This window comes from Platichthys flesus, chromosome 18 (assembly GCF_949316205.1).
Source record: "Platichthys flesus chromosome 18, fPlaFle2.1, whole genome shotgun sequence".
Classification (NCBI taxonomy): Eukaryota; Metazoa; Chordata; class Actinopteri; order Pleuronectiformes; family Pleuronectidae; genus Platichthys; species Platichthys flesus.
The window spans coordinates 20,395,176-20,413,178 of record NC_084962.1 but is presented as its reverse complement, the minus strand read 5'-3'; the positions used below and the strand labels follow the sequence as shown (position 1 = coordinate 20,413,178).

Here is an 18,003-nt window from a genome sequence, read left to right as displayed (position 1 = left end):
GAGGATCTCTCTCCTCCGTCCACATCTGGAAGCGGTTAGCTGAGCTGCCAGTTGTGCTGCAGCCAATCACAGCGAGCTCCTCCGGTAGCAATTAAAATCTTCAGTTACACATGGGGGGGGGGGGGGGGGGGGGGGGCTGCTGCCAAAACAAGCAGCCATCCTGCAGAGGGGCGGCAGGGGATCTGATTCAGGATCTGCTTCATTAAGAGATCGCTTCCAAACATCCTCCTTTTTTCTTAATTTGATGACACTCAGAGTCAGTTTGAAAAGTTTTGACTTTAATATTTTCTCATCAAAATCATCCACATGACACAAAGTTTCTTTCAAAGATATAAAACGTGAAATAAATTCTCAGGCTGGAGTCGGATCTGGATTCTCAGTTCGTCTTCGTCACAGAAAAATCATTTAGAAAATCTCTTTTGATTTGTTTTCTGCAAAAATAGTAACGACTCATCACTTATTTAACTAAACAAAAATCTTCAGAAACTCTAGAAATATTTATAATATTAGAACAAACCAAAAGTTAATCTCTTGTTTTTTTCAGATTTCCCCGAAAGTGCAAAGAACAAAAAATTAGCAAAACATTAAAGTCACATTTTAGTTTCTTCTGAGTTTGTTGAAGTAAACGTGTAAAACTTCTTCTTGAGGCCGAAGAGTCACTTAGTAAAAACATGGAGTCCGATCGTAAAGTCTCAGGAAAAGACCGTTATTTAAAATCTTCCGATTTCAGTTCTCAGGATGGTTTCTTATAGTTTGTAAAAATAAAAATAAAAACTTGAAAAAGATAAAATGCATTGGAAAATCCCTCTGGAGCTGATTGTCCTCATCATGAACCTGACCAGCGCGTCCTCTGTCCCCTGGTGGGGGGGGGGGGCTGTCTGCTGCTTCATCTTAGGAAGTGTCCTGCCTCCTGCCGCCACTAGGGGTCCTCCTCCATGTCGTCCAGGTTCGGAGACATGATGAAGTGTTTGGGGAAGGGCAGCCCCGCCTCGTCGGCGTGCTCCTCCCAGCGGGCGTCGTCACTGTCGTGGGTGATGTAGCGCTCGCCGCGCTTGGTCTCGAACTCCCGGAGGTCGAGCCAGGTCCGGTAGTCCTGCGGGGGGGGAAGACATGCAGACAGTGAGACTCAAACCCACGAGCTCGTATTCAATCTGTGGTGGAAGATCTCGTTTGGTTCCGAGATGGAGAAACATGCGAACAAGTTAAAATCCTTGATCACTTCCTGTTGCAGCGATTTGCTACCTGCAGCCAGGGGTGACTCAGCGATTTGTTACCTGCAGCCAGGGGTGACTCAGCGATTTGGCCACGCTGTAGCGCTTCCTCATCTTCACCTGCAGCAGGTTGTTGATCAGGTCCGTGGCTGTGAACCATTAACAGTTGATCATTAGTGGACAGATGGTTACAGCTCGTGGTTTATTGACTGAGATGTTCTCGTGAGCGGTTCTTCGGCTCCTCGGTCTTACCCGGCTCGGAGATCTCCCTCCAGGGGTTGGGCGGGTACATGAAGGCGGCGTTCTGGATCTGGTGGTCGATCTCCTCGTCTTCGTTGAAGGGAAACGTTCCGCTCAGGCTGACGTAGACGATGACGCCGACCGACCACATGTCCAGGGACCGGTTGTAGCCTTTGCTGCGAAGAACCTCCGGCGCCAGATAAGCCGGCGTGCCGACCACGGAGCGGCGGAAGGACTTCTCCCCGATGATGCGAGCGAAGCCGAAGTCACAGAGTTTCACCTGGAGGAGAAACGAGATGATGAAAGACAAACCAAGGAACCAAGAGCCGGGGACCGGAGCTCTCGGAGGATTGGGTCAAACCTGAGGAAACGGGTCTGCTGAGGCCAGGAGGACGTTCTCCGGCTTCAGGTCACAGTGGACGATGTTCTTGAGGTGAAGATGTCTGAGGGCCACGAGGATCTGGAGACACAACAGCTGGAGCTCGTCAGCAAAAAGAAACACACATGATTCCATGAAATCAAGTAAATTCACGACTGAGTTCCTGTGCTCGACCTGTGTGACCAGGAACTTGGTGAGACGTTCAGGGAGCCGACTCCTCTCGCTGGATAGGATCATCTCCAGCATGTCTCCATGGAGCTTCTCCATCACCACGAACACCCGCTCAGGCGTCTCGAACATGCACTCCAGGTTCACGATGCCACGGTGCTGGAGGTTCTGTCACAAGCAAAACCAAATCTTTAACCATGATGATCTCATGAGTGAACGAACATGAGTCACAGAACATGGGATCTAGAATCTTCCTCTTCATCTGGACGGTGTGTGTCTGGTACCCGGAGCACGGCCACCTCGTTCCTCAGCTGACTCTCCTGTTTGGTGGGGAACCTCATCTTGTCGATGATCTTGATGGCCACGTCTCTGCCGCTCTTCCTGTGTTTCCCTGCAGAGGTCGAAGAGGAACGTTTTACCATCTTTAGAATCTTAACATATTGAGACACAGAGGAGAACTCAGTTTGGTTCCTCTGGTTTCAAACCTCACCTCCGTAGACGATCCCGAACTGTCCGGAGCCGAGGACGTCGTCTGCGAAGATCTGATAAACTGAACTGATGTCCTGAAGAAGAGATCAGATTCAGAGAGGAGTCAATTCAACTCTTCACAAGGAGCAGAGTCGTCTCCACGTGTCAGAACATCCTCACATTAATAAATACACAAATGAATAAACGGTAAATTGCTGACAGATGTGACTCACCACATTTTCTTGTATCTGGGAGTTGGACACTGATATGCTGATGGAGATCTCCTCTGAGGGAAACAAAGACAAAACAGTCAATTCAATTCTCTTCCTCTTCGATCTCAAGAAGCTTTCAGGAGAGAATCCGTTCTTACAAATCAAAGTTTAACATGAACATATAACATTTCTCTTCATGTGTCTCTTCTCCGTGTCATAGTGATCCTATGAATAATTATCTCAAAGAGTATAAAATGTAAATTCTTCTCAGTAAAATGAAAAGGAAAAAGTCCAGCAGGGACGTGAGGGGCTTTTATTTTGTTAACCTCCAAATCATTAAAATCTCATTCCATTCCTTCCCTTGTTAAATAAAGGATGAGGTTTCCAGCCGAGATCAAACCGACACGCTGTTGGTTCGACTCCACATGAAAGAGTCGGGGGTTCGAGTCCCGCTGCTGCAGCCTCCTCAAATCCTCCTGCAGGTTCCACACAAATAAAAGCCTCTGCTTCCTGTCCCCATGTTACTACGAGCCTCTGACGTTCATCCAGCCCCCCCCCGGTTCACGAGAGAGAGGAAACCTGCTGCTGAGTTTCCACTGATGAGCTGGTATTGATTTCAGATCGGTCGGCCCGGGATGTGATCGGGTCACTGCCCCGCGGTCGATTCCCACAGTCTGATGGAGGTGGACGGACTTCTGATATGCGGGTCACGGGTTAGATCACGACTCAGAGAGTTTACATAACTTCATGAATCAGAAACTCTGATAAACTTCTGTAGTCTCTCCTCTTGAGGTTTTACGTGATCGCTGTTTGTCTCTGAGACATTTACACAACAACAAGCTTTGTTACATCATGTGTCCATTAACTTATTGATGTGCTGGGATTTTTCATTACCGAGCAAAACTGAAGCTGGACCTCAAATTCTCAATCTGACGACCTCGTGCAAAGTGCAACTATTTAAAGACGAGCTCCGTCACTACAGCTGATGGTTATTAATTTAATACCAGGACGTCCATTTAGTCATTTACTGCAGGAAATCTCATTTTGTGATGAAACTTAAAAGACACTTTACCGTGAAGTGAATCCGAGGAGATGAGGCGGAAAATCCTCTGAAATCCCTCAATCACGTTAAAATGTCAGCGACTGTGTGTGTGTGTGTGTGTGTCTGTGTGTCTGTGTGTTTTTATTTTGAAAGCTCTCCACCGACAAATCCTCACGAACATTAAAACATAAAAACCTCCCCCGAGTCTAATCTGATTCGAGAAATGATTCGTTTTAAAACCTGCGACAGCTTCTCTGCTCTGGTCCTCTAACTCGTGGAGTTCCTCAAGGATCGTCTGTGGGTCACATTTCATTTTTCTTAACGCTTCCCCAGGGACACATGAAACAGGACACGGTGTTAACATGACACAGGACACGGTGTTAACATGACACAGGACACGTGTGGGGACACTTCATATTCCCGTTGCTGTCGGAGGGAAGTGACCCGAGGTCGACCCGCACAGACCTGAGGACAGTTTGACCTGATGCTAAACGGGGTCGACCCGAGCAGAGAGAACAACAGTTCAATGAATCCGATCTGCTGGTGAGCAGTCGAGGTGGAAAAGCAACAGAATGAATTTATACTAAAACTGTGATTCAGAACTGAACCCCCTGTGTCCTGGATGCAGCCTCGGGTCCTTCAGACCCACTGTGGCCTCGGGACGTATCAATAATCCTGATTCTTCTACTGATTATTAATCTGGAGTGAATCTCTGACTTCACGTCCTGATGAGTCCTGGACTTCAGAGGTGAAGTCCTCGGGGGGGGGGGGGGGGGGGTTACTCACTGTGGTCCTTCCCTTTGCCCGGACCGGTGCCCACGCTGGCCGTGGGCGTGACGGGCATCAGGGCGTGACGGATGGCCTTCTCCCAGCTCTGGCCCACGTCCCGCCCCACACCGGACGCTGCCAGGACGGGGTTGTGGTACAGGCCGCCGTTGTTCTCCCCCACGTAGTACACCATGTTGGCCGTGGTCACCTCGCAGCAGTGCGGGTTGCTGCCGGGGGGGAGGAGGCTGAAGTCCTGCGCCGGCTCCACCTGCAGGATCTCAGACAGCGGGATCTCCTGAGCAGGACACAACAGGAAGTGACATCAGATTCACACAAGTCCTCAGGGAAACGTTCCCTCCCTCCTCACACCTCCTCCTCTCTTTGTTAAACTGGGAAACTCTTTCAGTCCCAGTGTTTCTCTTCCTTCCTGATCTGGCAGACTGCCCCCCCCCCCCCCCTCTTAATAACCCTGACGACTCTGGGGTGTCATCTGAACTTCTTGTGCTTTGCCAAGTTTTTACCAGCAAACCCCCCCCCCATCATCATCATCAATTCATCCTGTGATTAAAATCCAGGACGTGCTTCAGGCGCACGGCGGCGGGAGGGGGGGGGGGGGGGGGGGGGTGCCTCTCACTTTCTCTTCAAAGGACGGTTTTCATTGCGCTTTGTGGTGAAGGTCAGCAGGTCGCTGACGGACACCAGATGAAACGAGGCGGAGGACGAGGGGGGGAGCAAGGACGAGGGGGGGAGGGGAAGCGATGGAGGACGAGGGGGGGAAGAGATGGAGGACGAGGGGGGGGAGCGATGGAGGACGAGGGGGGGAAGCGATGGAGGACGAGGGGGGAAGAGATGGAGGATGGGGGGGAAAGCGATGAAGATCAGAGAAGATTCAACTTCAGCTGATCTGAGATCAGTCGAGGGACAAGTGATCATCAGTTTGACTCTGAGTCAGTGATGATCTGTATTTCTCTTCATGTGAATGAATCCTACACAGACTGTAAATAAAGATGGACGACGCGTCTCCACTTCCTTCCACTGGAGAAAAATGAAGCCGAAATATCTGACACGTGCGCCGCCATCTTGGACAGGTGACATCACTTGGAGTCTGTGCAGTAGTGACCTGAGGTCCCACCCACACCTCTACCTGACCAATCGTGAGTCGCTCTCAGCTGTCAATCATTATGTCTTTAAACCATTTGTTTAGTTTGGTCCATGTCCGCTGTGTGAACATGGACGAGGTGAGGTTTGTGTCCTATACAGCAGCCAGCCACCAGGGGGCGATCGAGACGCTTCAGGTTCATAGTGGGAGCTGTCCTGTCGTCCATCTTTATTCCCAGTCACTTCTATGTGTTAGAAACCAGCAGCTGAGGGGAAATGCCCCCCCCATGAGTTTGTTTCCTGTTTTTCGTACGTTCAGAGTCAAACTGTGAAAAGTGACGACCTCGTGAAAACATTCTGATCAGAGCGTCACCGTTCGAACCCGACTCCCTCACCCCCCGTTCGGCCGAGCGGCTGAAACCGGATCCAGCCGGTCCCTCCTACCTTGTAGAACTTGGCTCCACTTTCATTCTGAAGCAGCGTCAGGCTCTTGCTGTCCAGCCTCCAGTAATGTCTCTTCCTCTGCAGACACACAACACACAACACACAGGTTTGAATCAAGGGTTATATTAAAAAACAAGCAACATACTAATGAAGGTAAAGAAATTAAAGAGTAAAATGTGTATCTGCAGGTTATTTGTAGATAAATGTTAAGAACATCGTTTTCAAATGTGAGAAAATCTAGTTAAGCCCCAAACGCTTAATGACACATTTAAGTTGATATGAAACAATGAGACTGACTTTTGTCAAGATTAATATTGATATGTATATTTAACATATTCTTCTGTTTAACAGGGTAAATATTTAATATTAATGTTCATTTTTTGTGTATTTTTGTTGCACGTTTTAATATTAAAACAGTTTTCTCACCAGTTACCATTATATTTCCTTTAAAATGTAGATAAATTATAATTTTATTGATAAAAAGCTAAAAACTCACATACAATAAAGAGCAACACATTAAGAGGAAGAAATAGAACAGAATATAAATGTGTGTAACATGAGAATGTGTGTAGTATGTCCCAGCAGTAAAGCAGGTGTGTATTTAAACACGTTTTGTGTGTATTCTGTTTTGCTCTCACCAGGTTGTCGCGGCTGGTGAAGTGAACCATCCACCCCTCCTTCACCACCGTGGAGCTCCTCCTCTTTGTGTGTTTGATGGACTGAACCACTCGCATCAGGGGGATGTTACTGCTGGTGCACGGGCTGCGTCAACACAAACAACACACACTCACTCACACACTGACTCCAGTCTGAAAGCAGCTGAACTTATCAAAGTTGTGACAAAGTTGTGGTCACCTGATGGCTCTGAGCGTCTCGTCGTCTTTCTCGCCGTCCGTGCCCGTCCCCTCGATGAAGAAGAGCTTGTCCTCGGGGGTGGACTCGTCCTGGTCGTCCATGCTCTGTCCTCCGTCGCTGTTCACGTCGCAGTTGTCCACCTCCATCGTGGCCTCGGAGTCCAGATTGGGACTGGCCGGTTCTGCAGAGTCGGGAAACAAAACCCTGTTAATCCAAACTGAAGAGCTAATGAAGAGTTCCTCTAGTGACCACTAGGGGACAACCTGACGTTAACGGCTCAACTCCTACAACGTGAAACCAACTCACCTCCGTTGAAGTCGACCTCGCCCAGACAGTCCCGAGGAACTTTGGCTTGCACATCTCTTGTGGCAGTTAAATTTACAATCTGAAGAAACACAACACACACGTGAATCTGATGTGTTAAAAAAAACAGATCAGCCTGAAGGCATCATCTTGACAACTGTGAAAAATGAGCAGCAGTTCAAACTGTAATGACAAGATCTTCATGCACCAGCGGATCCTTCAGAGAACATCTTGTCATTTCAGATTCTAGATCTTTTCAGCCGAGTCGTCACCTTTGCACTGCATCCCCTGGCGGAACAGGCCCTTCAGCAGCCGTTTGCAGAACTGACAGATGGTGGGACGAGTGTACGTGTGCACGGAGAAGGTGTGAGGGACCTTGACCCGGCCCAGGACCATCTTCTCCATCCAGATGGGACGGCCGCTCAGCAGGGAGTTACGCTTGGCGGCGCCCAGGAGGGGGCGCTGCTGGGGAAAGAGGAGAAGAAAGAGAGTTTCCTCGTTTATTGAAGTTCAGTGGTTTGTCCTCCAGGGTTTTATTTCTGTGAAGCACTGAATGAGTTGTGTGTCATCAGCGCAGCAGTGAGAGTGCACGTTGTGTTTGTGGATGAGGTTGCCAAGGGGGCGGGGGGGCATATAGTTTGACAATATCATTCGACCAAAGACTGAACCCTGAGGGACACCATACTTGGTTTGAGACGCCAGAAGTAAGGGAATGATTTATCATTTCATCAGAATGACAAGGAGCAACAGTCTCCTTCCGTGTGTGTCTGTGTGTTTGTGTGTGTCTGTGTGTGTGTATGTGGGGGGGGGGGTCTAGTTAGTTTGTTGCACAACCTTTACATCTGCTGCTGAAACTGTGTTTTCACTCATTCTGTCAGAAATGAATCAAACTTTCACTTCACTTAAAGAAGAAACTCATCATCATGTGACTGAAGCTGTGAGGATCCTCCAGGGACCAGGATGCAACAGTCACTTCAGTGAGAGACGCACAGACCGGGGTATAAAGGTCAAGGTCGGGGGCGGGGATCGAACTGACGAGACTTTGGGGTCAGTTCATTTAAAGCAGCAATAATCAATTCCTCTATGAAGAAGTGGGAGGAGTCACTAAACTTCAGAGAATCATTTAAATATAGAAACGTGTGTTACAGCTTTTCTCTTGTGAGTCTCCAGCAGATCAGAGAACAATGAACCCACCTCCTCCGGCGGCGTCGGGGTGAACTCCGTGGACGGAGGACGAGCGATGGACATGACGGAGCCCGGCAGGGACACGTTGGACAGACGCCTCTTCTTCACGCCGCTGCAGTTGTTGGGGATCTTGAACGCACATCGCTTGTGGTAGTTCAGTCCACATCCTGCGGGGGGGGGGGAAACGTCAGTCAGGGCTCAAACTGGGAGAAGACTGGGAGAAGACTGGGAGAAGACTGGGAGGGGACTGGAGCAAACTAGAGTCTGCAGCCGTCTGCAGCACCAGGGGTTCTCCTGTCTCCCTCGAAGCTTCACAGAGATCCAGACCCTTTGAGCAGACCTGGTACAAACCACCTGGAGCTTCGGGGGAGTCTCACCTTCACACTTGAGGCCCTGCCGGACGAGGCCCCACAGCATCTCCCCGCAGTCGTCACAGAACGCCGGCGCCTTGTAGGAGTGGACGTACAGCGCGTGAGGCCGGATCTGGAAATCCTCGGCGGTGGCGAGAGCTGAAATTAAAAAATACAGATAAAGTATTTTTTAATCCTGATTCTTTACCGATTCCTGGAAATGATTTCAGACGACTTGTTTTGAATCGATCAAACGCAAGACTGAACTTTTGAATCAGGACTTTGATTGAGTTCTGTTCATCGTAGACTAGTGAACGTTCCTGATGTTGGATGAAAACACTATTTGTGATCAGTTGATGAACTTTGAGGAACAGGAACCGGTTGAGTTTGAGTTTCTGAGTTCCCACTCACACCTCTTTGCTTCTGTTTAGACATTGATCTGTTTCTCACGTGTTTGGGTTCCGCTTGTTTTCTTTAGAACACTGATCTGAGTTCTGCTGTTGGTTGTATTGTCTCTGTTTTAAACATCAGTCGCCTCGTTCCCCTCCTTCAGTTCAATCACACATTTGAACATCTGGTTCCATGTTGCTCCCGTTAGGTTGTGTTCTCTTTCTCTTTCCGGCGCTTCTATACGTGAACACAGTCGTCAGACGGATCCTCTGTGGCACCAGAGGAAGCATGAACAGCTATAAAGAAACAAACGAGCAGAGGTGTGCACGTCTGCAGCAGCAGCAGCAGCAGGGGGGGGGGGGGGGAAGTGGTTGTGGGTTTGAACCCGATGTGGTTCAAGGTGCCACTTTGTCTTCCTCCTCAGCTGCCGCTGCTGTGCCGAGCTGTTGAGGTGTCAGTTTAAGGTTTTACACCCAAACCCGTCGTCACCAGGCAGGAAATGACATATACTCAATATTAAGGTTAGGGGGGGGCTGGGGGGGGGGGCAGAGTGATCCCCGGCGAAGCTGCGGTGGACGAAACGAGATGTGAGACGTCTCCGGCCTCAGAGGTGGAGGAAGGACACAGAGGAAGCTGAGAGGAAGTCAGAAGTCATTGTGTCTTTACAGATGATTATGATTATGAATCTATAGTTTTCAATAAGAATAATAATAATTTTTCTGACATTTATTATCTGGAATTCTAAATCTAAAGCAAAGACACCCCCCAGGTTCAGAATCTGAACATAAAGACTTTTAATCACTTGTAAATTAGATTTTCTGTTGCGACGCACACGTGACACTGATCCAGGATCAGAGATCTACTGGAATAAGGTTCAACAGGCAGAGTGCTGTGATTTACCGGAGAGCACCACCTCCACCAGGTCGCCCTCGTGGATCTCCTCCGCACACGTCAGCCGCTGCAGGATGTTGTCCGAGCTCAGGTCGTGACGGAAGAGCAGGATCTTGTCGTACATCCCGAAGAATCCACATTCTGGGAACTGAGGAGGAAGAGGAGGAGGAAGAGGAGGAGGAAGAGTTACTGAGACTGAAGAGGCTGCATGACTCCACCTTCTGAACAGAACATGTGACACAGGAGCTTCCGGTCACATTCTTAATCTGTCTGAGCTCTTTTATGTGTATAATTCTAAAAGTTAGAAGATGTGGATGAATTCTTTGGTCACAGCTGAAGACACGAGAGTGAAACAAGCTCCTCCCACTGAACCATGTGACGTTCACTGTTAAACACTTTTCATACAAACAGTGAAAACACGAAGCAGAAGACAACAGGAAGTGAGAGAGCTGTCGTCAGGCTCACTGGAGATGAGGAAACACCGACGGCTGAGAAACAAAGAGATAAAATCATGAAGGTGAAATAATAAAACTAGAAACTCACACTTCCCTTCAACGGCAGCAAGTTTCACACGCTCGTAAAAATACTTTTTCAACTTGATCCGTGAATTGTTTCCTGACAAATCAAAGAAACTGTGAAAAAACATCCGATCTCACAAAGTTACAGAAAGAGATGAAAGTCAAAATCAAACAAACGGACGTGGGGGGGGGGGGGACAGAACCTCATCGGCCATAGTGATTTACTCAGTAATAGAAAGTAATGGGATTACTCCAGAATGCCAACCAATCAGGATGCAGATCACATTCATGTCAGTCCAAACTGAACTATGACTTTGAGGGAACTTTACGTTATAACAGTGTATGAATTCTTTGTGAGGTCACGGTGACCTTTGACCCCTGACCACCGCTCTCTTATCAGCTCATCTTTGAGTCTAAGCAAAACTATTTCTGCTGAATTTAAAGTGATTCACTCAAGATGTTCCTGAGATATGACATTCAAGAGGCTGAAGACGGTGACCTCTGACCCCTGACCTCTGACCACCAGGTCATCTGGAGACATGGCGCTCGGCCTTGTTTCCCTGAGGCCACGAGTCAGAGTCTGAGGTGAAACAATCAACCCACTGATCAGTGCATGTTACGTTCACTGAGACTTTAAAAGATAAACCTCTGGTTTCATAAAACACAATATTAAAATAATTCTAAACAACCTTTAAAACCATAATAAAAAGTCTGTTATCTACTTTATGTATTTCATGTATAAATCGACCTGAGGGTGGCACTAAACGTCCTCCAGCCTCCCGACCTTTGACCTCACATAACTCTCGACTCGTTCTCACAGGTTTCCTCTTCTTCATCACTTTGTCCTTCGTCGCAGTCGAGCTCGTTACCGAACGTTGTTCCTCTGAAGAACTCATGATTCAGAGAAAACCACCAGCAGCTCAAACCCTGAGTCGGTTTCCACAAAACAATCGTCTGTTTATTCAAAAATCAGATTTTCTGGTAACGTTGAGGTTTTTCTCTGCAGCTCATCGAGCTCAATTCACAAAGAACCTGAAAAGAACACGTGAGCTCCAGTTCAGGTCTGGGTCAGTGTCTGGGATTCCACCAGCTCACATGGAAGCTAGAGGACGAGTCTGAGAATGAAGTCGTTATTTAATGAGAAGCATTTTGATAAAGTTGTGGTGTGTTTGTTGGTGTGTGTGTGTGTGTGTGTGTGTGTGTTTGCTGGTGCATCTTCTGCAGGTGGAGCAGCTTCCTGCCCTGAGCTGCTCGGTGTTAGCAGGATGTCAGCAAAGTGCAGGGAGCACGGTGCAGGCTCACAGCAGGAAACTAAGCCGACAGGTGACGAGGCACAAGCTGCTCAGGTCACAAGAACACACACACACACACACACACACACACACAGACACACACACGGAACGGACCATCATGAATTATGGCTGAGGCCCCGTCACTGAAACCCTGCGGTCATTCCCCCTGTGGCTGCACCGTTCAAACAAACACATCAGAAACGCAAACACACACACAAACACACACACACACACACACAAACACACACACACATAAACACACACACGTCATAAAACCAGGATTAAACCCGAGGAGGAAGGAGAACGGCTCCAGCTGCAGTCTGGGCTCCGTCCAATCAGGAGGGAGCCGGTCGTCAGCTGCTTCCGTCTCTGAGGTGAGCTGAGAGTCCAGTTAATGGACAAGAGAGTGTGTTTAATACACACTGATCCTCTCAGTTATGGTTTATCCTCCATTAACCAGGCTTAACCTCCACACACACACATATACACACACACACACACACACACACAATCCAGTTCACGTTCTCTGACTCTTCACCGGCGCCGTCGCGAAACTGAATCCAGATTTTTGACAACTGGCTCCGGGCGTCAGGGTCGCAGAGGCCTCCAGGCCCCGTGGTGACCTTTGACCCCTCCTGCAGGAGCTGGAGCCAAGAGAGGAGGGGGGGGGCAGTAATCTGTGCAGCACTCATGCCATTATCAGAGGGACTAAGTGTTCATGGAGCCCAGTAATCCTGGTTCTAAAAGGGACAACGACACACTAACCCCACAAATACACAACTGCAGGAACTTTATGGATGTATATGTTTTGATGTATGAATGAAAATTACATCATCAAAACTACTGAGGGGCTTTGATCTGGTCTGGAGCGCACGTGGGAACATGGTGAAGGATTAGAGCCGCAGCTACCTGCTGCTCCTCCAGCCGGTAACACAACATTGTGTTGACAATCTGATTTTCACTTATACATATATTACAAGGATGTGGCCTTTAAATATGTAATAAAAGTATTACTACTGTTAACCAAGATATGTGGTGGTTTGTATGAACAACAAACAGGAGGTTACATCACTTCATGTTTTCTCCAGACATCGAACATCTGGACCGGCAGCGACGTGAAGAGCACAAACACATCAACCTGCTTCAGCTTCTGCTACACAACACAAACGTCCTGTCAGCGCCAATAAAACTCTTCAACTGTCGAGCTGCACGTGTGCACTGGGCCCGGGGGGGGGGGGAAACAACAGTGAACGGTCAAGGTTCTCAGAGCGTTGTGTGGTTTCATTCATGTTCTTTGTCCCAAGGCTGACAGTGCACACACACACACACACACACAAACACGAACAAACACACTATTTTGCTTTGGGTTACTGCTGCACAGTTCTTGATCACAGGAAACTGTCGCCTCGTTCTTAGGATTTATTAAAGATGGGCGTCATCAGTTCTAGAGAAACAGCATAAACCAGAACATAAAGAGTCATGTGTTATGAAACTTGAAATGATTTTATGACACACGATTTGGTTTCAGCTGTGTGACACGTTCAGGATCAGAGCTTCTAATCTGACGAGACGACAAATGGAGGCTGGGGAGTTAAGCCCGGATGTTTTAAAAAGTTAAATGATGGAGAATGAAAGTCAGACGGACGCTGTTAATGTTCATTAATTCAACATCTCACATAAAAGAGAATAAAGGTCAGAATTAATCCTCAGCATCATTAAAACATCAGATGAGACAAATCCTGCAGCGTCTGGGTTTATTAAAGACACTAACTACACCGGCTCTATTCTTAACTACACTGCTTCAGTCTAATGTGTTAGAACAATTAACAAATGTTTTTATTCTCCTGTTCAACTTTGGGTCGAGCGACCATTCAAAAAACCTCTCTCTCTCTCTCTCTCTCTCTCTCTCTCTCTCTCTCTCTCTCTCTCTCTCTCTCTCTCTCTCTCTCTCTCTCTCTCTCTCTCTCTCTCTCTCTCTCTCTCTCAGCACAAGTGTCCCTCTGTCCCACTGATCAGCTGAGGATCAAATCGAGTCTCGAACTTTGTCTGTTTGTTGCTATTTGCTGAACAACAAGTCTGAAGAGAGAAACAACACAATGAGTCTGAAGAGAGAAACAACACAATGAGTCTGAAGAGAGAAACAACACAACGAGTCTGAAGAGAGAAACAACACAACGAGTCTGAAGAGAGAAACAACACAATGAGTCTGAAGAGAGAAACAACACAACGAGTCTGAAGAGAGAAACAACACAACGAGTCTGAAGAGAGAAACAACACAATGAGTCTGAAGAGAGAAACAACACAATGAGTCTGAAGAGAGAAACAAAACAATGAGTCTGAAGAGAGAAACAACACAACAAGGCTGAAACACTGAGGGAAGAGTTTCCTCTGTGTGTGTGTGAGTGAGTGTTCAGCTGCTCAGTGTGGGGACCTACGAAGGACAGGAACTTCCCTAACAGCCCCCCCCCCCCCCCCCCCCACACACACACTCTCTGCTTCTACAAACACAACCACACACTGAGCAGCGAGGTGACATAACAGCAGTAAATCAGTAAATAAGCTTCCGGAGCTCGCAGCCTCGTGATGTGGACACAAACGGAGGAAAGAGAGAATTCCAGTGGTGGCGTCACGTCTCTAGCCCCGCCTCCAGCTCCGCCTCCAGCCCGTCCACACACTGCGGGGGGGTGGACTCCTGCTGCGGGCTGTAGCTCAGCTGAGAGAGTTAGCATGGAGCTGTGATGTCAGAGGTTATCAGGCTCGTGTTCTCGTGAAGACAGTTTTGTACGATATCACGATCAGTTCGACTACACAAACCTAACAAACCTAACACAACATGGAGGACACTGGTTTGTTCTGTTTCACAATCTGTGACTGGATCCCATCTTTAGTGTGTGAGTTATTACAAAGACGTCCTGTCCACCAATGAGAGAAGCCATGTAAGGAACTAACCTGAGTCTGAACCCAGTGTCTCTGCACAGAGCAGAGTGAGCAGAGGAGCCGAGCCCCGTTTCGTTATGAACCGTGATTTCACTTCCTCTAAGGCGAGTGGCCGTGGTTCCACGAAACAGAGCCGTTAGCTCGGCTCCACTCGGTAATCAGAGGGAGTTCCTGCTACACAACACACAGCTGGGAGGAAACAAAGAGCGCTGACGCAGCGGCGACCAGGAAATGACCTTCCTGTGAAAAGACGTTTCCTCCAGCGAGCTCGAAAACACGAGACTGTGACGAGGAAGACGAGGGGACGAGTGTCCAGAGTAAAGTGTCCTCACAACCACTGGATGTCCCAACGATCCATCAATCAACCAATCAATCAATCAATCAATCAATCAATCAATCAATCAACCCAATCAATCAATCAATCAATCAATCAACCAATCAATCAACCAATCAATCAATCAATCTACTAAAGCAGATTTTTTTAAATAGACGTTTTCTCATAGTCCTCACGCATTTCTTTCATCTCTCATTTCGAACATGAAACAAATGAAGTGAGAACTCAACGAACCTTCTGATCCACGATGGAGCAGACGAGCTCCCTGACGGCGGGGAGGGAGTGGTCTCCGGGGTCGAGGGTCACCGTCTCCCGGGTCAGTCCGATCTGCAGCAGGAAGGAGACGCCCTGGATGGAGCCGCGGGAGTTCGTGCGGCTCGGGATCGGCAGGCTGCCGTTGGACAGGCGGCCGAGGAGGGTGGCGGGCGGGCTGGGTGACGGCGAGGGAGTGGGCGGGGCCGCGTGCTGAGGGAGGGTGGCGAAGGCGCGGGGCGAGGCCGGCGGCGGTGGCGGGCTGTTGTCGGCCGACATTGGCAGCTTTTTATGACGTCGTCCAGGCAGGAGAAAGTGAACAACATCCAGAGAGAGAAACGTTTGTAACGTTCGATTCCTCCGATTCAAACCTCAGCCGAGCGTCTCCTGCGACCTCCTCGGCCTCGAGTCAAACTCCTCACCAATGAAATCCTGCAACAAAAGCTTCCTCTCACTGTCGGACATCTTGGAAAAAGAAATGAACCAAAAAAATGTATAAAATCAGGGGAACAAGAGTTTGGGATCCTCACGCCCCCTGCTGGAGGAAACTCACATGTGCGGTCGCGCTGAGAGATCGCAGCAGATCTTTAGTTTCTGTTTTCAGCGTCTGTGGAGAAGAAGACGAGTTGTTAGCATCGCTCAGGTTCATCTCCTCGTGATGTAGTACGGGCTGTGACCAACAGGGGGCAGCAGGACAACGTCAACAGGAAGTAAGATGCTATTTTTTATTGCTTTTCCTTGAGTTTTTTTTTGATGAAAACATCACATGTAAACATGTGAACGCAATCTTAAGTCGTAGCAATAACTCGGAGTCCGCGGAAATGAAGGTACCTGAGTTATTGATGTCACTTGATATTATATATATATATTATCTAAAGTATCACGAGTCTGTGTCTTTCTCCGAGTTCTCTGAAGCTGTGAAATACAGAACAAGCAGTGCTGGGACAGGAAACCAGTTTTTTATACATTAGTTTATCATAAATCATCTGAGTTGATTAAAAACAAAGACAATGTTGGATTTAATAACTTTGAACTGAAGGATGAAGACGTGATCACGATTTAAGACAAGTTTATAGATAAATGCAGAAAACTCCAAAGGATTCACTTGTGCCGCTGAATGTTTGACACGTTTCCTTTGTTTAGAACCAAAAGAAGAATATTGTTCAAGCCTCAACACTCGGTTTCTGTTTCAAACACATTTAAAGAGTTTGATTTTGCAGGTTGTTCCCTCTTCAGACTTTACAGACGACCACGTGCACCTTTAATATCTTACTCGTCTTTTATAACTTGATTTTAATGTTTCTTTCTTGTTTTTGTGTTTTCTTGGCTTGTGAAGCTTTTTGTGACTTTTGTTCTTGAAGGTGATAAATACAGAAAATAAAAGTATTTGAGTTTATTATATAATTCTCCTCTTTGTTTCTCTACCAGATTCTTTACAGATTTTGAAGTGAAAACTCATCACATCTTTTTTCTTCCTTCTTGTTTCTGTATATTTGACAAATACATGTAAAATGAATTTATATATTAACCTTGTTTTTCTACAGGCAAACACGGAAATATACAGTTCTAATGGTCTAACGCGTATTTTAACAAAAGGAACTTTCTTTGACTTTGAACCTGGTAAGTTTGATATGTTAGTTTCTTATTCTATAGTTATATTTCTGTAGTTATATGAAAGTTTCTACAAATTATTCATCTGAGTTTACAACAGAAAACAAGATGAAATCAACAGTAAACTTTCAAATGAAGTAAGTAAACCAATAATCACGATGACTCCGCACATCTGTAACGTATCTCTGCGCGGTCACATCTGGATCACGGCTCATGGATTCCAGATGTTCTCATTAGTTTGCACCTCGGGCTGTGTGAAGCTGCCGGTGGATTGAAAGTTTTCTCACCGACAGAGAGGCTCGATCCTCGGTCACATCGCCAGAGGACAGGCCGGGTCCGCCGCTTCCATCGCGGCTCCAACCAGAGGAAACCGTGCGTCAAGCTTCCATCCAGCGGAGCCTCGCAGCGCGCGAGCCCAACCTCCCGAGCCCGGGCCCGGGTTCGCTGCCCGCCGGCGGTCGGTGCTCCGGGTCTGGAGGAGAGGGGAGGACCGAGCAGCGGGTCCGACTCGGAGACTTTATTCCCGGGTGAGAGTGAGAAAGTTTCCCGGAGCTGCAGCTTCATGAGGATCCGATTAAAACCAGAATACAGCCAGAGAGCAATGGAGACACCGAGAGGTCTCACTCCGACAGGAAACCAGAGCACCGGACTACAGGCGGAAGTGAGGAGGAGCACACGTGTCAGAGAAGAAGTTGTAAAGATGATTTAAGACTAATTCTACAATAAAATCAAGCATCAATCTATTCTTCAATAAATTCATAAAAAGACTCAATGAAAAGTAATTGATTAAGTATTTTAACAATGAGATCCTTTTATGTTCCTAATAAAAGGAACGTCAGGGAGTTCCTGTATAATGTAATATGTCAAGTGTTACATGTGATTAATATATAATGAACTCTATATGATTTGATCATTTGTAATCTGACTTAACTTGTTTCAACGTGACTGATGCTGTTGATGGTTGATCAGAATCTAAACAATAGCTTTAAAGCTAAGTAGTGTACAAATGCTCTGATATTATTTTGCTCGTGTAATAAATGTGAAGTATTAAATTA

At 47.4% G+C, this 18,003-nt stretch overlaps 1 protein-coding gene across 1 annotated transcript; it reads right to left on the bottom strand.

Moving 5' to 3' along the window:
* Positions 1–257: 257 nt before the first annotated feature.
* LOC133973298 (serine/threonine-protein kinase D3-like) lies at positions 258–17,547 on the bottom strand. Its single transcript, XM_062411059.1, is given in 20 exon segments — positions 258–1,093; positions 1,275–1,360; positions 1,464–1,731; positions 1,813–1,911; positions 2,005–2,166; positions 2,283–2,389; positions 2,489–2,561; positions 2,700–2,752; positions 4,507–4,783; positions 6,031–6,108; positions 6,669–6,792; positions 6,886–7,066; positions 7,192–7,237; positions 7,239–7,270; positions 7,461–7,653; positions 8,383–8,540; positions 8,751–8,882; positions 10,014–10,152; positions 15,320–15,944; positions 17,236–17,547. Coding segments are annotated over 19 exon segments (2,679 nt in total). The 5' UTR covers positions 15,617–15,944; positions 17,236–17,547; the 3' UTR covers positions 258–919.
* Positions 17,548–18,003: the final 456 nt, after the last annotated feature.